General features: G+C 47.1%; 1 protein-coding gene across 2 annotated transcripts in view; it reads right to left on the bottom strand.

The window, feature by feature from the left end:
* Window positions 1-16372, bottom strand: part of Azin2 (antizyme inhibitor 2) — a 32051-nt gene extending 15679 nt beyond the window's left edge. The window contains exons 1-9 of one of the 2 annotated variants that reach the window (XM_076860805.2): window positions 16245-16372; window positions 16031-16151; window positions 15223-15387; window positions 13556-13729; window positions 5452-5624; window positions 4365-4499; window positions 3626-3791; window positions 1982-2144; window positions 609-721 (exon numbers count right to left, since the gene is read on the bottom strand). In XM_076860805.2, coding sequence (XP_076716920.2) covers window positions 609-721; window positions 1982-2144; window positions 3626-3791; window positions 4365-4499; window positions 5452-5624; window positions 13556-13729; window positions 15223-15327 — 1029 coding nt within the window. In that variant the 5' untranslated portion in view covers window positions 15328-15387; window positions 16031-16151; window positions 16245-16372. Of the gene's footprint in view, window positions 1-608; window positions 722-1981; window positions 2145-3625; window positions 3792-4364; window positions 4500-5451; window positions 5625-13555; window positions 13730-13818; window positions 13905-15222; window positions 15388-16030; window positions 16152-16244 lie in introns of those variants that run through there. The other variant, XM_076860806.2, reaches the window with a different exon arrangement.
* Window positions 16373-18087: the final 1715 nt, after the last annotated feature.

An 18087-nucleotide genomic window follows, 5' to 3' on the forward strand; every position in this document is an offset into this window, starting at 1 on the left:
CACTGGGATATATCCCCAGCCCTTTTTATTTTGAGACAGGGTCTGACTGTTTGCTTAGATGCTCACTAAATTGCTGAGGCTGGCCTTAAACTTGCAATCTTCCTGCCTCAGCCTCCCTAGTCACTGGGATTACAGATGTGTGCCATTGCTCCAGGCTACAATGCATTTCTTTTTAAATATCTTTTTTAGTTGTAGATAAACACAATACTTTTATTTTGTTTTTATTTTTAAGTGGTGCTGGGGATCAAACCCAGTGCCCCACACATGCTAGGCAAGGGCTCCAGCACTGAGCCACAACTCCCAGCCCCTACAATGCATTTTTTAAAAGAATAGAAATAAATATAATGCACAAGGAGTCTATCTTGGTATAGTGAGGTTATGGGCAATAGTTTTGTCCTTGTATATTTTCTACAATGAATGTGTTTTTCTTTTTAAAAATTAGATAAAGGACTGGGGATATAGCTCAGTGATAGAGCAACTGCCTAGAATGCTCAAGGGTCCTGGGTTCAATCCCCAGCACCACAAAAAATAAAGAAAAATTAGGTAAAAACACAACAGGTTACTGAAACACACACAGGTGAAAATAGGCCCACAAGGGGTAGGCTCACCTTCTGCAGGATGGGGGTGGGGCAGATGTTGTCAAACAGGACTGAGTTGAAGATCCCATACACACCGTCATCAAGATGGTACACGATGGTCTTGGGGGCGGAACCATTTTCCTCTGCAGGGAGGGGAAGGGTCAGGGGCAACACAAGCAGAATGTGAGGGGGCTGGGAGTGGGGAGTTGGTACCATGGTGGGCCCAGCAAGCATGACAGGTCTGTGAAGCCAGAGGACTGCCTTTCCTCAACTATGGGGTGGGTCCTGCAATTGGAGCCACCAACAGCCATCCTTCTGATGACATGGGTTCATGGTTGTGTTGTGAACACCCACCCTTGCAGCATTCCTGCCTGGGACACATTACCAGCCTGCAGCTGAGCCCCTAGGTGTCCTAGCAAAGGCAGAAGAGTAGTCCACCCAAATTCAAGGCCCCAAGAAGTTAAGCCTCTTGCTCAGAGGCACACAACAGGGTGGTGGATGAGCTGGAATGAGAAGCCAGGTCTTCTGACTGAACTAGGTAGGCTAATCCCCCAGATCTGTGACAGAGGCCAGAATGTCATTCCTGCGCGCGCGCGCGCGCGTGCGTGTACACACACACACACACACACACACACACACACACACACGCACGCAACATCTCTACCTGGAACCCACCACCCTGCCATGTGAATCATCTTTGAAGCTCTCCCTAGAGTCCTGGAAGGACAAAGAAACAGGGCAAAGCCCAAGATCAGAGTCTCTGACACCTCTCCCTCAAAGAGCAAAGAGAGGTGCCAAGGAGGCCTGATTTGTTGATCTGGAAGGGCAGAGAAGAATGTTTACACTGGTGGTATGGGCACACAAGCTAAATCAGCCCAGCCTGAACTTGAATTCCAGCACTGCCTCTTGTCAGTTGTGTGACCTTGGGCTGCTAACCCAACCTCTCCTTGCCTTCATTCTTTCATCTGTAAAGGGGACTTTAACAAATATAAGTTGTTGATGATTATTTTATTAAATTATGAGGACGGATGAACAAGAGTATCTTGGAGAGGAGACAGACATGGGTCAAACACAGGCTTTACCTCTTTACAAGCTATTAAGCAATTCACTTGTGTTCCCTTTAACTGTTTCCTCATCAAACAAAAATGGAATCAATAAAGAATCTATTCTAAGTCCATCTTAATCTGCACAAAATATGAACATATTTTGGAAATATGTTGGAAAAAGGATGCTAAACAAGTGTCTTGGGGTGAGTGAACCTGATTGTAGTTTTCCCTACAGCAAGCGCCCATTCTCCAGACTCCCCAACCCCCACCTCTAGGCCTAAATCTAGACGCTGCTCAGCCAGCCACTGTCCCCAGCTTTAAGGAAGAATGGGGCTCTGCTATCCATCTGGCACTTACCCTCCCTGCCAGGCTGGTCCAGAAGAACCTCCTTCTTGGCGATGATGCTGACTGCCACGGTGAAGGCGGAGGTCACATAGTAGCGCCCCAGCTCAGCAAGGATGTCCACACCACAGCCCTCTGGGAAGTACAGGTCCAAGGCTGAGTTGATCACAGAAGCAATCTGGTGAGGGGATGAGGGGACAATTGTGTGTTCAAAATAGACTGGAAGCCTATTCTGGTTTGCAAGGTGAGGTTTATGCTAAAGATCTGCTACAGCTCCAAGTCTGTTTCTTGAAAGCTGCTTTGATTTCAGGAAGAAGGATTTGGCAGCTGCTAAGGCCCCAGCTAGTAATTTGGGGCAGCTAGACAGGTGGGAGGGGGACAGGGCTGAATCACGACCCTCATGCTTATGTAAATCACCCTGTTTAGTGCCCTCATAAAGGGGAGGAGCATCCTTTTGTAATGCTAGGTGCTCAAATCCAGAAGCTCTGATGTGGATGGATCTTTCTTTCATAAATAACCAGTTCATTAAATAATACATTAAATTAGAGAAAAAAATTTTTTAAAACAACCAAGGAGGAAAAAGAAGATAAAAGACATCCTAAATTTATCATGTCAAGGAACCTAATCATTGTGAGCTTTCTAGAGAAACTCCTTTAATTCTTTTTATGCAAACATTTTTTATTATAAACAAGACGGGTCTGTATATATGTTCTGATTGCCTGTTTTACTCAATAGGTTGAGAATGTTCATGTGAGTGAATATTTTTATTGTAAGAATGTTCCATGCCAAGGCATAGTGGTGTATGCCTGTAATCCTAGCAACTCCAGAGGCTGAGGTAAGAGGATCTCACATTTAAGGCCAGCCTCAGCAACTTAGTGAGGCAGGCCCTAAGCAATTTAGTGAATCCTTGTCAGAAAATAAATGGCTATGGATGTCACTCAGTGGTAAAGTGCCCCTGGGTTCAATTCTCAGTGCCAAAAAAAAAAAAAAAAAGATCTATAATCTGACCAATCCCAAGTATTAGATGGTCTAGGTAAATGCACTCAATTTTGATCATATGCAAAGGTGCAACTCTGGTCTATGAGGCTAATTCTTTGGGTCCATTTGGTATTAGCTCCTCTGGGTCAATTCCTAGCTGTGGAGATTCCGGAAAAGGCCTCTTTCTAAGAAAAAGTGACTCCTAGTGGTAAGAGTGAGGATTGCAATGACATTTTCCTGCCTTCGTCTCAGGTGGGAAGGAGACACACAGACTGGGAGTGGATCCAAGGTTTGTTTTCCTTCCCCTGCCTTCCCACCTTATTTTTTGTCAGCTCACCTGAGGGTGGACAGGACATACTCAGACCCTCAAAGAGTCTTATGACATGCAAATAGATTTTGGCTAAGCCTCACACAGGTTTGGTAAGCGGAGTCTGGTACCAGGCTGAGCCTGGTATGCAGCCAGCTCTGCTGCGGACTCAGGAAATGTCAAAACCTGAGTCTTGGTTTGCTCAGCCTTAGCATGAGGTTAACAGTAGTGAGATGATCCAGGGAAAGCAACGAGGACAGCATGTGGCACACAGGACCCACTCACAGTATCCCTGTGATCACTGCACCCCTCCACCGTGTCCCCCTGCTCCCTACCTAGAGGGCCCAGCAAGACACTCCTAGCGCCAGGGTTACCTCTTCAAATCTCACTTTGGCTCCCTCTATGCCAGGGAAGCCTCCACCAAGGTCCAGAATGTGCATTGTGTGGCCCAACTCGGCACCCATTTCAAACACAAGGCGGGCATCTGCGATGGACTGAGCATAGGCCTGAGGGTCAGGACAGCCACTGCCAACATGAAAACTGGGAAAGGAAGGAAGAGACTCAGCTTACATGAAGAGCCCCCCCCCCCAGTCCCAGTCAGGAATAGCCTTGGGCAGACACATGGGACAGTGTACCCATGTTAAAGGTACAATGATTGAAGGCCTGAACCGATAAATGGGTTACAAAGGGCCATGTGGCAAGTGAGGACTAGACAGGAGGCACTTGGTGCTCCTCCCATCCCCCCATGCTGCCCCTAGAGAGGAACATTAAGGAATAAGAACTAGGACCCCAAGAAACCCAGATCCAGACATGCCTGCCCCTCAGCTATGTGGCCTGGACAAGTTATTCAGCCTGCCTTACTTTAATTTCCCCAAGGCCAGGTCCCTAAGAAGAACCTCCTGGAATAGGACTTTCTGGAGATTGTGGAGTTAGGGAAGGGGACATTCCAAACCTTCTTTTCAGAGAGAGGAAATTCTCAACTGGCAAAATTCCAGGCCCAGGGGTAGGCCATGCTTGGAAGCTCTGGGAAAAGTCTCATACAGGATGATTAATTCCTGGGAAACAGGCAGAGGGCTGAGCATGGGTGGGGGTGGTGGGGGTCCTGGTGCACACCTCACACCCACCACCTCCATGTGGCTCTTCTTGGCATTTTCAAGCAGATGTCTGCAGGATTTCAGCGACGCTCCAAACTTCAGGCTTAGGCGGCTCAGGGAGTGGGAGTCGTCGGTGGCAATGCACAGCACCATCCTAAGGAAACAAGCAGTGCACCCTGCTGAGTGAATCCTGCCTGCACGTCCCCAACCAGGTCTCCTCTGAACCCAGAGCTGGGGACTCATGTGGCTCAGAGCCAACTGAGTCCACAGCCTCCCATACCCCTCCTCTCCTGCTTAGCCATCAACCTCTGAGTCTTGGATAATCCACTCTCTAGGTGTCCTAGGACCCATTCCTACATTCCTGGTCTACCTTGTCAGATCTCCCCTGGGCAGCTCCCATCCTTCCAAATCAGCCTCCACATCTGGCAGAGTTTTCAGACATTTCAAGCATGAGGGGAAACATTTTGCTAAAAAAGTCTTATGAAGAACCCTAGTAACACGATAGAAGCCACTTTGGGTAAACCAGAGTGGCCTGCCACTCAACCTGCTCTTCACCAGGGCTCCTTCCTGGGATCCCCAGGGTACCCAGTAACCTGTAAAAGCCACAGCCAGAGCAAAATGTCCAGCCCTGACCCCTTCCAGAATCCACATCTGCATGTCATTCACTGTGTGCTCTGCCCATCACGGTGTATTCCAGCTGCATCACATTGCTGCGGACTCCTTGGATAACCCATACTGTTTCCAACACCAGTCTGCTTGCTCATGTAGTTCACTATGTGCCCTTCCCAAATTTTATTCATTCCTCAGGGCTCAATTCATGTGCCATCTCCTCCTGAAGCTTTCCTGACCACCCCCACCCCCGCCCAGGTTCTCTCAAGCCTGAGACTTGATCTCCATACCATGGGTCTTCTCTGCCTGGCTTGTAACCAGTGCCTTTGATCTAGTCAGACCCTGGCATCCTGGGCCCAGTCAGAGAGCAGCCACCCCAACCTCCTGTAAGTGTGGCCAGGTCCAAGACAGGGTCCTCTCCCAGCTCCCCATACCTCCCACCCTTCCTGCCCACACCCAGCAGCCCAGCCTCCCTGCATGAGTGACTCTTAGCTTACTTGGCACTGGGGTGGCTCTTGACCACCTTTGCCAGCTCCATCTCATTGTCGAAGCTCAGTAGCCGCACCCCATGCTTAGCAGCATACTTGATCTGTGCGATTTGCTTACAGGGGTTGGCATAGATGATCTTACTGGCAGGGACACCAATGCGCTGGACCAACTCCATCTCTGCCTGTGGGGTCCCAAAGGTGGTGGTGAGGAGGCACCAGGGCCTGCTGGCCCATGGGAGCCAAGGAAGCACAGGTGAGGGGCAAAGTCTTAGCTACACATGGGGAGGTCCGTAACAAGTGGGCCATCCCTTTAAGACAACAGATAAACAAAAATCAGGACTTTATGCTGATTCACTCACTCTTCACTGCTGCATACAGCCATCCCGTGGTACGCTGCACAATCCTGAGGAGTCCCATTCACAGCAATTAGAGGGGTTTTTCATACATTTATTATAACTCACTGGTAGTAAATCATCTAATTCTTATAAAATCAGCATATTTATTATAACAATTAAGTCTCTTAAGGGGTACATTTTCTAATTCACATGAAGGCCCTATAGGGACTCATGATGGTCCTAATGACAGGCTTCTGATACATTTTTCTGGCAAATTTAAATGTTAAATGAATATTACTTGGAAAACAGTATGGAAGTTCCTCAAAAAATTAAAAGTAGAGCTATTAGGATCCAGAAATCCCATACTGGGTATATATCCAAAGAAACTGAAATCAGAGCCAGGCACAGTGGCACAAACCTGTAATCCCAGTGACCTGAGAAGCTGAGGCAGGAGGATTGCAAGTTTGAGGCCAGCCTCAGAAACTTAGCGAGGACCTAAGCAATTTAGCAAGACCTGGTCTCTAAATGAAAATAAAAAGGGGTGGTGCATGCCTGTAATCCCAGCAGCTCAGGAGGCTGAGGTAGGACCACCATGAGTTCAAAGCCAGCCTCAGCAAAAGGGAGTAAAATCTAAGCTGTCTCTAAATAAAATATAAAACAGGGCTGGAGATGTGGCTCAGTGATAAAGCACCCCTGAGTTCGATCCCTAGTACCAAAAAAAAAAAAAAAAAGAACGAAATTGAAATCAGTATGTCAAAGACATGTCTTCTACACTTTCATGTTCATTCCAGCATCATTCATAATTAGCCAAGTTATAAAATCAACCTAAACCTTCATTTATGGATGAGCAGATAAAGAAAATGTTGTGTGTGTGTGTGTATGTATGTGTATGTATGTATATATATATACATACATACACACACACACCCACACAATGGAATACTCTTCAGCCTTAAAAAAGGAAAAATATCTTGTCATTTATGCATTTTTTCTCTTGTGATGCTGGTAATTGATCCCAGGGGCTGCATACATACTAGGCAAATATAGTACCACAGAACCACATCCCCAGTGCCTGGAAATTGGTCATTTGTGATGAAATGAATGAACCTGGAGGACATTATGTTAACTGAAATAAACCAGAGACAGAAGGACAAATACCATATGATTCACACTTGTATGTAGAGTCTAAAAAACTCAAATTTAAAAGAAGCAGAGAATAGAATGGTATTGGCCAGCAAGGTAGAGGAGTTGTGGGGAGAAGTTGTCAAAGGATACACAGTGTCAAAGATAAGTCCAAGAGATCTCTTGTATGTCTTGGTGACTGTAACCAATAAAAATGTACTGTATGCCTGGAAATTGCTAAGAGTAGATTAGGTGTTCTCATCACAAAAAAATGAATATGTGCATCAATGTGTATGTCAGTTTGATTTAGCCATCCCACAATGTAAATATCAAAATATTATGTTGCAGCCAGGTGTGGTGGCACATGCCTGTAATCCTAGCAGTTTAGGAGGCTGAGGCAAGAGAATTGCAAGTTTGAAGACAGCTTTGGCAACTGAGTGAGAACCTGTCTCCAAAAAAAAAAAAAAAGAAAAAGTTGCTGATGCAACTCAGCAGTAGAGCACCCCTGGGCTCAATCCCCAGTACCACCCCCCAAAAAATTACGTTGTATCTTATAAATATATATAACTTTATCCACTTGATAAATAAGACCATTACTTTGTGTATTAGAAAGTCTATAAGACTGAGCACCTAGCTGGACACAGTGGTGCACGCCTGTAATCCTAGCAGCTCAGAAGGCTGAGGCAGGAGGATCATGAGTTCAAAGCCAGCCTCAACCAAAGTGAGGTTCTAAGCAACTCAGTGAGACCCTGTTTCTAAGTAAAGTACAAAAAAATAGGACTGAGGATGTGGCTCAGTGGTCGAGTGCCCCTGAGTTCAATCCCTGGTACCTCCCAAAAAAAGACTGAGCAGCTTTCTGGGAGATCACCCAGCCCCAAAGGTCTGTGCTATGCAGGGTACCATGCTGGGTGACTCCAACTCAGCCCCTCTCCCCTAAGGCTTCCTCTTCCTCACCTTTTGTTTATCTGTTTGGTTTTTCTGGTTTTTTTTTTTTTTTTTTTTTTTTTTTTTTTGCAAGGCTGAGGAGGGAACCGAGAGCTTTGAGCATGCTAGGCAAATGCTCTGCCCTGAGCTACACCCTCAGCTCTTCCTCACCTTTATAGAATACAGCACTACTTGATTGCTGTATTAATGGTACAGACAATGGTGCTGGTGGTGGAGGCAGTGGTGGCGGTTGAGAGAGTAGCCATGTTCATTGAGCACCTGCCACAAGCTGCCCTGACAGAGGTGCTTGATATGAAGTGTTGGTAGACCTTTTTTTATAGAAGGTCTGAATCATATTTCAAGCTCTGCACATCATGTGATCTCTGTCACACTATTCAGTTGCCATTGTGGCACCAAAGCAGCTAGAGACAATGCATAAATGAAAGAGTATGGCTGTGATCCAGTAAAACTTGATGCAGTCAGGTAGTAAGCTGGCTTTGGACCACTGTCCATAGTTTGCTGACCCCTGCTTTAAATGCATCAGTTTAATCAGTCCTTACAATAACCTATTCAGGCGGGTATTAGCTCCATTCTACACAGAAGGAAACTGGTGCTCAGAGAGGCTATGGAACCCGTAGATGGCAAAACCAACTTTCAAATTCAAGTCTGACTCTTCATGAATAAGGGAAAGAAGTCAAGAGCGAGCCAGATTTGAAACATGGCAGGAGACATAAGAGTCATTTGTAACCATCTGAGTTTGTAATTAAACTCTCATTTTTGATTTAGCAAATTTTTAGCACTAGGTATTTATATGCATTATTTCATATAGTGCCTATACCTATCCTATGAAGTATTTACTGACCACATTTCACGGAGTACAAAATTGAGTTCAGAGAGGTGCACCTGCCTATGAAGATACTGTCAGTAAGTAGCAGAGTAGGACACAAAGGTCCAGCTCCAGAGCCAGACTCAGTCCCCCCACAGCTTGATTCCCAGAGGTGGATGTGGCCTCCACCATGAGGTCAAGTGCATGTGAAAGTGTGTTTTTGCTCCCTGCCTTGCCACATGAGGTGAGGGGAAGAAACAATAACAACACCTGTGATTTAGCTTCGATTATAAATACTTAAATATTATCATTTATAAAGGCTCGCTATATGCCAGCCATTGCATTTAGTTTGAATTTTAAATGCATTCTCAATTAACCTTCATAATACTCTTATAAGAGGTTAGGTGACTTGTCCAAAGTCACATAGTTTATAATGACACAGCTAGGACTGCAACTGCCATACCTCAACCTGCACTGACAGGAGTCTCTCGTGCATTTATTGAGTTCTAAGGCTCTCTGATGGGTGCTAATGAAAACAAGTCAGACAGCACGTCTGACCCCATGGGGCTTTCAAGCTGCTGGGAAAGACAGGCAATCACAGATGGATACTGAATAATGGTGGAATTATAAATTATTAAAAGTTTGAAGAAAAAGTACAGGATGCTAGAGAATGCGGGACCAAGAGACCTGGGTGTGAGGGATAAAGGACAGACAGCCTTTCTGGGCATCAGGAATTGAAGCAAAGCCTGCTGGGGGCCTCTGCCAGACCAAGAAGAAAGAAAAGAAGGTTTCCAGGAGACAAAGCAACCTGGACAGAGATTCTGGGGCAAGAAGGTGCTCAGGCAAACCAAAGAACAGAGGCTGTTGGCTTGGCTTGGGCAGGGTACATGTAGTGAGAAAGATGAGGTCAGGAGGTGGGCAGAGCTCCCGAGAAAAACCAAGAAACTGCTGGTAGGTTTATAGTTTACCCTGAAGATGATGGGAAGAATTTTAAGAGTTTCAAGAAGGAAAATGACACAGTCAGAACTATATTTTAAACACAAGGTCTAAGTGTTTATTATTTTGTCACCTGAGGAGGGGCCTGAGGGGATTCTGGGGAGAGTGGTCACTGGCTGTCATAATTGCCCTGGGAGAGATGACATAACCAGCTCTGGAAAGACTGGGAGATGTGTTCCAGAGACTGGCTACTAAGCTGAGTGATGGACGGCATGTAGGGATGAGGGGTGAGGATATGCAAGAGGCGCACACACTCCCAGCAGACCTAGGCATCCTCATGAGAGGAAGAGGGGGAGATCAGGGGTGTGTGTGAGCAACCTGGTCCAGGCCTCTGCTGGCCAGTCAGCTAGACAGACAGGTAGGAGCTGAAGGTTAATATGTGGGAGGCTCTGGCACATTGATGGTATTTAAGCATTGAGACGAGATGAAATTGTCTAAGAGGAGGAAGACTTTACAAGAGAGGGGGTCTAAGAACAGGGAGGAATGCTACCATTTAGAAAGCAGTAGATGATGGGAGAAGCCTGGCCCAAGGACTCAGGAGAAGAGAAGAGGGAGACAAATCCACAGATGATAATGCCATTCTCAATGAGCAGCAGTGCCTAGCGAAGGTGGGGCGGCCCTGCAGCACACTCTGTCCTCTTATGTATCTCTGAACTCTCTAGGGCACACATGAATGTTATTTTTAAGAATATGTTGCTGAGTAGAATGCAGTTAAGAGGTCAGATAATGCCTGGCAGGGTGGCACACATCTGTAATCTCAGCAACTCAGGAGGCTGAGGCAGAAGGATCACAAGTTCAAAGCCACCCTCAGCAACTTAGCGAGGCCCTAAGCAACTTGGAAAAAAAGTGTCTCTAATAAACAATAAAAAGGGCTGGAGATGTGGTTCAGTAATTAAGCCCCCCATCCCCCAAGGTTCAATCCCTGATACCAAATAAATAAATAATAAAAGACGTCAGATAAAAAGAGGAGCAAGGAGTATCTTCAGACCAGGTCCAGATGTGTCAACATGGACATATCTCCAATACCTACTGAGTTTAAAGTTGTGTGGAACACTATGTACCATGAGTGCTTTTTATATACTGTTATAAAATTGCAACATATTTTATATACTCTCTGTGACTCGCTGATGTGTTTTGTAGATGCTATATATATCCACCAAACCCATAATGGTCATTATCTATGGAGACATAAAACTGATGCCCTACTTTATCTTTGGGTGAATGAATCAATGTATTATCTGAATAACTCACAATTACTGCTTCAAATAAAGTGCTCATTGGATCTTGAAGGTCCTTGGGTACCTTGATAACAGGAAATTCTTTGCAGCAGTGAGAGTGAAGGCTGGGCAGCAGTGGCCTGAGGAGCGGTATTGGGGGACAAGGCATTGAGTGGGGACAGGCAATCATGCAGACAACCCTGCTGATTTGACTATCATTGGGGAGCAAGGCACTGGACTGGAGGAGGATGTAGTGTCCGAGGAAGGCTTCTAAGGATACAAGGAAGCTGAGGGAGTCAGCTAAGGACAAGGGATGGGTTTGGAACAATGACATAAGGTCCATGGGAAGAAGACCAGATGGACCTGAGCCCTGTGCTAGCCATGGCCTGTGCTCCTGGCTCTTGAACATGTCGAATGGGTGTCTGTCTATACATCCAGCCCTAGCTTATGCTAGGCCCTTCCCTTGGTCAATGTCCACTACGGCATGGTGCCATTAACCATGGCCACCCACTAATATCAACCAGAAGAGGGCAGCCTCTCCCCTTTAAGAAAAAATCTAAGTCAGGCTGAGAATGGAGCTTAAGAGAAAGTGCTTGTCTAACAAGTAGGAGGCCATCTCCAGTGCTGCAAAGAAAAAAAAAAAAAAAAAACTTTTAATTCCCAGGAGCCACCTCTCTATAAATGATGCCCCAAAGGGTCTGAATGATCCAAACCACAGGAGGGAGCTCAGACCTCTATTTGCCCTTATAGGGAAATGAGGGCAGACGACACTAGTCAAGTACCAGCTCAGCCACCTCCTTTTCCAAGGACCTTGAAAAAGACAACAGCAATGGAGTTGGAGACCACATTGCTAGACTCAAGCTGTCACCTCACAATGCATGACCCTGAGCAAATCTCAACCTCTGTGCTTCATTTCCTTATATGTGTAATGTGTCTCCACAAGACTGTTGTCAGAATCCTGATAAAATAATGACCTCAGAGAGCTGTTGCGAGAAAAAAATGAGATCATGTGCAGAAACTTCTTGGCAAAGTGCCTGGCACAGCAGATGCCCTCAGCAAACAGTAGAAGTTTCTACCATCTTCAAGGTCTCCTACACCCTAGCACCTAGCAGTTCTGCCCTTTGGAGGCCAGCCCCAGAGACTAAAAAGCCAGGCACCTCCTCCCTGGGTTTCCAGAAGCACAGCACTTCAGTCAGTGAGGTTTTGTCCTATCCTTCACCTCTAAACTAGGGGAACCAAAGGATCCTGTTCCTTCTCGCCCCAAGTGGAGGCCCAGTGTGCTGCAGGAGGTGGCTGGGAGGACAAAAGTCTTGGCTCTGGATTTCTTCCCACGAGCTTCACAGGGCTTTATGCAAGACACACATAATATGAGATATGCAAAGCAAGAGCAAGAGACTCACCACCAAGAAGAGCAGGAGTATTAACATTCACTCCCCAGCAAAAGACCTTGTTCTGATCGCTCCACCCCCATGTACACCTCTCCCCACCATCCTGCCCAGGCTGGCTCTCTTCCTGTCTATTCCAGCAGTCCTTTCTAGAACTCGCCTCACAACATCCAGCCACCTTGCCCATCAGGGTTTAAAAGGGAGTTCCCTCAAAACAACCATTATTAACCATCTAGAAACTGAGGACAGCAACAATATCCCAAAACAATGCTCAGCAGGACTGTTCCTATCTCAGAGCTTTGCACTTGCTATTCCCTCTGTCTGGAATGCTCTTCCCCTAGCTATCCACCTGGCTTGATCCCCTGCCTCCTTCAGGTCTGCATTCAAATTTCAGCACAGCCTTCCCTGGCCAAAACAATGCAATGCTCTCGCCCAACATTCCCTACTTCCCTTTCCTGCTTCTTCACCCCAGGATTTACAACCTAAAACACTCTGTTTTCACAGTTTCCTTTGTTTATTTTTTTAAAAAGCAAGCTCCATGAAGGAAGGGCTTTTTTGTTTTGTTTGATTCATGGCTAAATACCCACCTAGAATAATATTTGGCCCCACTCTAGCTGCTTAATAAATACTTGCTAAATAAATGAGATATGTTCAAAACCGTACCCTGAGGAAACTTTATAGCTTAAAGGCTTTTTAATCTAGTCAGAACAGAATGAAAATAGATGAAGTAGGCATTCTACTCAAGGACAACAGAGTTTGTCTTGTGCAATGCTATACCTCTAGCTCTACCAAGCAGTCACAATTGTGGTTCAATGACTATTGAGTGACAGTACATAAGCAAAGTTGATCAAAAGCCAGTAGGAGGAATTAAGATAACAGCAGAAATCAAATTAGAAAGCCAGTAAAATTGGCAGCAACAACAAAATTGTAAAAGGATTAGTTAAAGAAAAGCACATTCACACATTAATATTATAAAAGAAAAAATAAAACCAACAATGTAGATGTGTTTTGTTTTGTTTTAATTGGAAGAATACCACATATAGCTCTATGCCAAGACATTTAAAAACCTCCATTAAAAAAGAGACCCATCTACCCAGGGACACACAATGTTCCAGTTTGGAACTTCAAGTCTAACAAATTTCATGCTCATTTCTTCCTCCCTCATCCCTGGAGCCTCCTCCTGAGTGGGTGGCTTTCCCAGAAGGTAGGGGCCAACTGCAGGTCACTCCTTCCCAGGGCCCAACCACCCATCAGGGCCACAATCAGTAGGTATCAAAGATCAGTGCCCAGGTGAGGGCAGGAGCTCACCTTGTTAGCACAGCTGAAGCCCAGCCCCAGCTCAGCCAGGACCTTCAGCACGCCCAGGCTGCTGTTGCACTTGACAGCATAAAAAGGCCGGACTCGAGGCAGGCACTTCAGAAAGCAAAAGTGCTTTCTCACCACGGCACCCAGGTCTGCCACGAAGAAGGCAGCAACCTCGCCCTGCACAACAAGAGGTGGATGCATGTGAGACACTACAATATCCAGCTCCCTCCCGGTGCAAGCCATCCATAATCATTCCAAATACCTACCTCCAGTTCAGTTCTGGCCACAAAGTTATCCTGTTGTGTAGGATGGAAGGCAAACTCCTTAGCCTGGCATTCAAGGCCCTGTGATCCAGCTCTCACCCCTCCCCTCAACGCAGCTAAAATGCCAACTATAGGCTGGATCATTTTTCTACCTCCAAGCCTTTGTTCCCACCGACTCCTCCACTGGATTTAGCAAAATCCCAATCTACCTTCAGGTCTCCTTCCAGATGCCACCTACCCCAAACCTGTGAAGCAACTTAGCCTTGAATGCTGCTGTTGCATTTTGCATGTGCTTCCAAAGTAACAGAACTGCATATACATCAGTCTGCACCAGGAAAGGCAGATGCTGTGGCCTACAGCCCATCACCTTCCATACACAGTTGCTCATGAAGCCTTGAGGTTGTCCCACCGCCACCACAAGCAACACCTATGGACAACTGGTTATCACAAACTGGCTTGAAGGCTGAACATGTATGAGCCTGGGTAAGATACATTATTTAGACCTTTCTTGAGACTCATTTTCCTTTTCCTGCAACACTTTTTTCCTCATGCCCATCTCTCTTATTAGATAGGCTGCTAAGGGACAGAGATGATCAGACAGGTCTCTAGCCCTAAAGGGGCTTTGGTTAGAAAAGACCCCTTCAGTGAGTGCTAGCAGGATGTTTCCACAAAATGTATTGGGGGCCACAGAAAAGGAAATAAAATCTGTGCTTGGGGCAATCAGGAAAAAGCAACACAGATGAAAAGAAAGGAATACTAGAAATGGGTAAAGGGGAGAGGTTGTCTGGATGTTCTCTGTCTGGATGTTCCAGACAGAAAGGACAGCCTGGGTAAAGGCAGGGTAATAGAACATAAGGCATCACTGGGAAATATGAATAGAGTAGTTCAGCTCTGATGGAGCATAATACATACTGTGGGAATATAAAGGCAGAAATGGGGCAATGGAAACAGACTTGATCCTGTAGCAACAGAATTCTGATTTTGAGCAGGGCTATGATATAGTTAGAAAGGAGGGATGAAACAGGGGGTTGCTCAGGAGGCCATTAGAGAGATGAGGACTGAACTACATGATGATGAGGACTGAATCCCTGGAGGGTTATTTAAGGAGGCAGACTTCACAGAGATGGGTGATGTTTACATGTGGGAGGTAAAGGAGGAAAAGTAGAGAACTCCCAGTCTGCTGTACTGAAAGGCTGGGTACATGGCATTGATACTGTTTGTTCATCAAGGCAAGGAACACAGGAGGGGCAGATTTGGGGGCAAGAATGGAAACTGGAGATAAAATGAGCCAGTCTCTGGCAAATATTTAGGACTGAATACAAAATAAGTGGAAGAATAATATGAGGGCCCTAGGAGCCCCTCCAGAGGAGAGGACAGGGGACCCATCCCCCATTCCCAGCCTCTCACCGTGGTGGCCTGTGAGGCCCCCAAAGTGAGTTCCTCCAGCAGGTCTTTGGTACTGAAGCCCTCCTCCACCATCACAAAGTCCGATTCACTCAGGTAGCCAGCCATGCTGAGCAGGAACAGCCGCCGCTGCCGCCGCCGCCTCCGCCTTAGAAAGTATGCAACACACTGCGGGGGGGCGGAGAGAGATGGAGGGCACAGCTAAGAGGCAGGATCCACTGTGCCCCTCGCCTTCCAAATTCCGTCACGCCCCGCCCCCAGGACAAGCTTGGGAGTTTGGGTTCACTGGGAACGTTGGGGACGGTCAGGAATTCTGGATGGGACAAAACATTGTATGCCTAAATGTCATGTCTGTCAGCCTCAGTTGCCCCACTTGTAAAATGGATGGATTGTTTTGGAGACCATTTCCAGTTCCGAAATTCTGGGTTTGGAAAGAGGTAAATAACAAGGGGGCAGGAAATCTAAGACATCTGGGTGGGGAAGTTTCCAAGGCGCCCCCAATCCTGACCACGCCCACCTAGAGAGGATGCCTGCGGTCAAGCCAAAGATTCTAAGCCAGAAAACAGCAGCTTAGGTTCGAGTCCGCTCTCTGCTATGTGACCTTGGGTACTTTCCGACCCCTCTCACAGCTCGGTTTCCCGGTTTGTAAATGGTTGGTCCTGTCATGCTAGAATTCTAAGCAAGCATGAAGGTGCCACATGGTGGGCGGGGTCGCGGGCTCTGGGGCGCGAATCTAAAGCCGGGATTCTGCCCGACTGACCCCTCTCGAGCGCAGGGCTGAGGTTCCGTCCCAACCCCCATACCCCCTTACCAAGCCCCGTCCTCCTTCGCGGGGGCCAGAGCCAGGCGCGCTGCTAGGGGGGGTCGCCGGTGACCTCGAAACTTGTGCAACACCCCGAGAAGGAGTGGCAGTTGCGGAGCCGAGGCCCCTGCTGAGAGGAGGCAAGAGGGGCCAGGAGGCAGGTCAGCACCGAAGCCGAGAGCGCCCGCTCCCCAAGGCTCCCCAAGCCACTCCCTGCACTCGCCTTAAAACGCATTTACACGGCTTCGGCCCATAGGTCTCCCTAGCGAGTGAATCGGATCCTCGGCGCCTCCGCTCGCTCGCTCCCCCCGGCTCCGGCCCCGCGGCCTGCGCCCCGCGCGCCCAGCAGCCACCGACCCCACGCCCCGCCTTCCGCCGGCTGTCCGCTTATATAAGCCCCGCCCAGGCCCCGCCCCTAGGGCCCTAACTCCGCCCCTGCTAGCTCCGTCGCCCTGGCAACCGGGTGCCGCTAGCCCATTGGTCGATTCGGACATAAAGCATTCAGCTCTGCTTGTGGGCTCCGCAAACCTGCGCCGCAGTCCCGCGCGGATCCTTCTCCGAGGTTACCCAAGCTGGGAATTGGGAACGGCAGAGCCACCACCTCGGAATTCACAGCGTCTACACAGGTAGCACCTTTAGATCCTACATCTTGAGTCTTGGAGGGTGGGCAGAAAGCCCACCCTTGAAGTGGCTCCAAGAAGCCTTTTCTGAATCTGGTCGAACTCCATGGTGCCTTTCTCTTCTTTTCCCCCCCTTGTGAAGTGTTCGCTCACCCACTAAAGCCCAGGATAAATGTCATCTCCTTATATTACTTTCAAATAAAATCTTTTTTATTAAATTGCCTCTTCCAGAGATTTTTTCTGACTCCACCAAATCGAAACCCAAGTCAAATGTGTTCAGAAAGCCTTTTTTGTGACATTCCAGGCTCAAGTAATCCCTCCCTCCTTCACCCTCGGAATGTGGCAAACTCGTGGTCCTCAAGTGAAATGTGTCTCCTCCAAGAAGCTTTCTCTGACTTCCTCAAAACAAAGCATTTCTTGACTTCTGTACCAACAAACTCCTGCTTATTCATCAGAGTCCAGTCCAACGTCACCTCCTCTGTTGAGCCTTCCATGACTTACCTAAGGGACAATGGAACTCCCACTACTTCTGTCTACCCCGACTTCCCACTCATTTGACTCTTTTTATGTGTAACTGAAATTCCTGTTGTTACTTTCCATTTGTCTGACAACATTTCTCAGCTAGTTTTTGAACCCCAAGGACAGGGATCCAGAGCTTGGCTTTGCAGAGTGCTCAGCACCTGGCATATGCAGGTGTTCAACAAGATGCTCTGATAGCTCGAAGGCTAATTTCAAAAGTTCATCTGGAACAGTCATTGAAGAATGGTCAACACATTCTTGCAAAAGAAGAGGGAGGATTTTCTCTACTAGATATCAAAAAATATTTTTATTAGGTGACAGTCTTTAAAACAGCCTGATGCTAGAGCAGGAAGAGACAACAGTAGGATAGAACAGAGTCTAGAACAGTTCTGTATACATTGGAGAACTTGATACACAATGAATGCAGCATTTACAATCAGTAGGGAAAAGATCTGGTAATCTACCATGTGTGCTCATGTCCCCATTCAGGCTATAATTTTTTTTTTTTAAAGAGAGAGTGAGAGAGGAGAGAGAGAGAGAGAGAGAGAAACGAACTTTAATATTTATTTTTTAGTTATTGGCGGATACAACATCTTTTGTTTGTATGTGGTGCTGAGGATCGAACCCGGGCCGCACGCATGCCAGACAACGCGCTACCGCTTGAGCCACATCCCCAGCCCCAGGCTATAATTTTGTCCTGCCTCAGTATCTCCCTAGGACATTCTATGAAACCTAATCAGAACATGCTTGGTACACAGATGAGGCAGGGTAGTGACCATGGAGACAGGGAGGGCCATTTTCTGCTCCCTACTCAACCAAGCCACACAGGACAACTGAGTATCCTTGGTGAGTCACTGCCTGGATCTAGGTCACTTCTGCATGGCTAGATTCCCCGCTGTGGATTCAGAGTTCAGACTGATTTCTCTG

The sequence above is a fragment of the Callospermophilus lateralis genome, chromosome 7, assembly GCF_048772815.1.
Source record: "Callospermophilus lateralis isolate mCalLat2 chromosome 7, mCalLat2.hap1, whole genome shotgun sequence".
Lineage (NCBI taxonomy): Eukaryota > Metazoa > Chordata > Mammalia > Rodentia > Sciuridae > Callospermophilus > Callospermophilus lateralis.